General features: G+C 38.8%; 1 protein-coding gene across 1 annotated transcript in view; it reads right to left on the bottom strand.

Annotated features, from left to right (window-relative positions):
* Nucleotides 1-1,175: 1,175 nt before the first annotated feature.
* The window catches only part of zgc:162592 (uncharacterized protein LOC561993 homolog), a 3,224-nt gene continuing 1,950 nt past the window's right edge, over nucleotides 1,176-2,449 (bottom strand). The window contains 3 exon segments of the mRNA XM_043243236.1: nucleotides 1,176-1,282; nucleotides 1,284-1,392; nucleotides 1,395-1,553. Of these exon segments, the coding sequence (XP_043099171.1) occupies nucleotides 1,228-1,282; nucleotides 1,284-1,392; nucleotides 1,395-1,553 (323 nt within the window). The 3' untranslated portion in view covers nucleotides 1,176-1,227.

Raw genomic sequence — 2,449 nt, 5'->3', positions numbered from 1 at the left:
AGTCCTGCTCTGTCAAGAAGAACCTCACTCCTATAACGCGTCAAGCTACGCGTCTGACTGCTCATGTGTGGGTTTTCACACAGGAACAAGTATATTGACTCGGCTACCACAGCTCAACAACATCTTACCATCCCACAAAGCACAAGCGCTGTGCTACCAGTAAATTAAAAATATGATTTATGACCTTATTTTTAAATCAAACAGCTGAAACAAGCAGTGATGCTTTAAATAGTAAATAGGCTTTGGCGCTTTATTTTATATTTTACAACAAATTGAAGTTTTAACATTTCATATAAACACTTTCGTAATCCATATATAAAAAAATTATTATTTACACATCAAAAACTTGGCAATCAATCATAAATGTACTGCTGTATAACCTCCCAGGTCATTAACAGCTCTTGCTTTATAAGCACCCTCCACCGCAGGACGTGGTTTTTTTCCTCACCCCATTGAAATGCATTATTCTGTAACAAGTGCTTAAACTAAAACTTAAAGCTTAAAATTTTGATTTACAGTTACGCTATTACAACACAGCCAAAAAAAGACGCACAAAAGCTTCACCTCGGGCGCCAACGACTTATTCGACATCCGCTCCAGTACGTTGCGGCCCTCTCTCTTTTTTTTTTTTTTTATATATTTACAATTTGATAATGCTGGCCATGCCACGTCCCTCCACATCTGACAGTGACCAAAAAGCCTACTTAGCCGAACACGAAATTAATGTTTGCTTCAGAGATGCAATGAAAATGTCATGAAACAGAAAGGTTAAAGCCAAAAGGCATATTTGATCTGACTTTACATTACGTACCTGGCTAATTACTTCCTTCTGCATAAACTGCATAACTGAGATTTAAAGGTTAAACTTCCACAGCTGCTTGATATTGGGTTTACGAACAGATAAGGAAATGTTTCAAGGCTCTCGTGTGTTTAACCGGAGTGGCGATCAACAACGCGAAACCATTTCCAGGCTTCAATTAGGCCAAGAAACCGAGTCTGAGCGAATGCGATGAGGTGCCATCAAGAAGTAAAAAGGCACAAATAGCCATTAAACTAAAAGAGCATGAAGGAAATAGGATCGTTTCTGTGCGCTAACACACGGTTAAAAAGACATTCGCAGGAATAACCTCCTTCCGAGCAGGTTAATGACATGTCAGCGAGACTTCGTGATGACTCAACTTCACCAGAGCTTTAAAACTTCATCGGATCACGGGGCTAAAAGGAACCTCAAGCCGGCTCTGGTTCACGCATGTTGGTTTGAGCCGGCATGAGCAGAGCGCGAGGTGGAAGACACGCTAGAAAACCGCTCATGGAGAGTGGATACCGTTAACGCTCCATCCGGAACCGCGGAGGACTCCACAGAGCTGACGCGGCTCGAATCGCCGCCAGAACCGGACACAGTCCTAGACACAGTCTCTGGAGAACCAAATGGAATTTCCTTCTGAAGCTGTGGTTGATCCAGAAGTAGAAGATACAGTTGAGAAGCCATTGGAGGTCGGTAACCACTACGGCAATAAACTCGATCCATTCGGGACACCGCTGCCAGAGATGCGCTGCGGACAAGGAAAACATGAATTAGGATTTAATCTTTCTTCAATATAGCATCATGGTAATAGGCACTAAGAAGACATTTCATAACGGCATCTAATCCGGACAGCCTATGTATGAAACAACTCTCTTCAGGTTTAAAGTGGACTTATTTCATCATTTACTGAAACTCAAGGCATTACAAACTATTTCACTACTAGTTATTAAAACTTAAAGTCAGCATTAAATGGATATTCAACCTATTTTATAAATACATCTTACGGATTTTGAGAACAATTCGCCCATGCACTCGTTAAATTTTTCAGTTCAAATTATCAATCAATCATTTTTAATTATATAGCGCTTTTAACAAATACAGGTTGCATCAAAGCACTGTATTAATTATTAGCTATATCTCAAGCTTATGGTAAAACGACCATAATATGGTCCTCCAGTAATTAAAGGACTGTTTGCCTAAAAATTATGATAATTTACTCATTCTTCTTGTGTTATATTAGTTTGTTTTTTTAACTACAGTGGCGTTGCATTTATTCAAACTACAATATTTTCAAAAAACAGAAAAAAACTCTATAGTCAGCAGCTGTCATGTGTATGAACTGAGATGATCTGACCATAAATATTCAAATGTATTCAAAATTTGAAGCACTTCAAAAAAAAGTTCCATATTAAATTTAGACTGAAGTACGTTTCAGCAACATTTGTTTATAAACAGTAGAATTATTTTACTAATTACAGTATTTGTTTTACAGCCCTGCAGGTATTTAACAAAGTGCTCTCGAGATGCTCTTCAGCGCACAGCCAGAACAGACAGCTAACAAGAACCATCAAGCTCCAAAAGGACAAACAAGTGCCATAAAAGTGGGCAATTTAAATGCTATATAGGAGGGCTTCAGTCTCCTTG

The sequence above is a fragment of the Puntigrus tetrazona genome, chromosome 7, assembly GCF_018831695.1.
Source record: "Puntigrus tetrazona isolate hp1 chromosome 7, ASM1883169v1, whole genome shotgun sequence".
In the NCBI taxonomy this organism is placed as follows: Eukaryota; Metazoa; Chordata; class Actinopteri; order Cypriniformes; family Cyprinidae; genus Puntigrus; species Puntigrus tetrazona.
The sequence above is the reverse complement of the archived record's forward strand: the minus strand, read 5'-3'. Positions and strand labels throughout refer to the sequence as shown.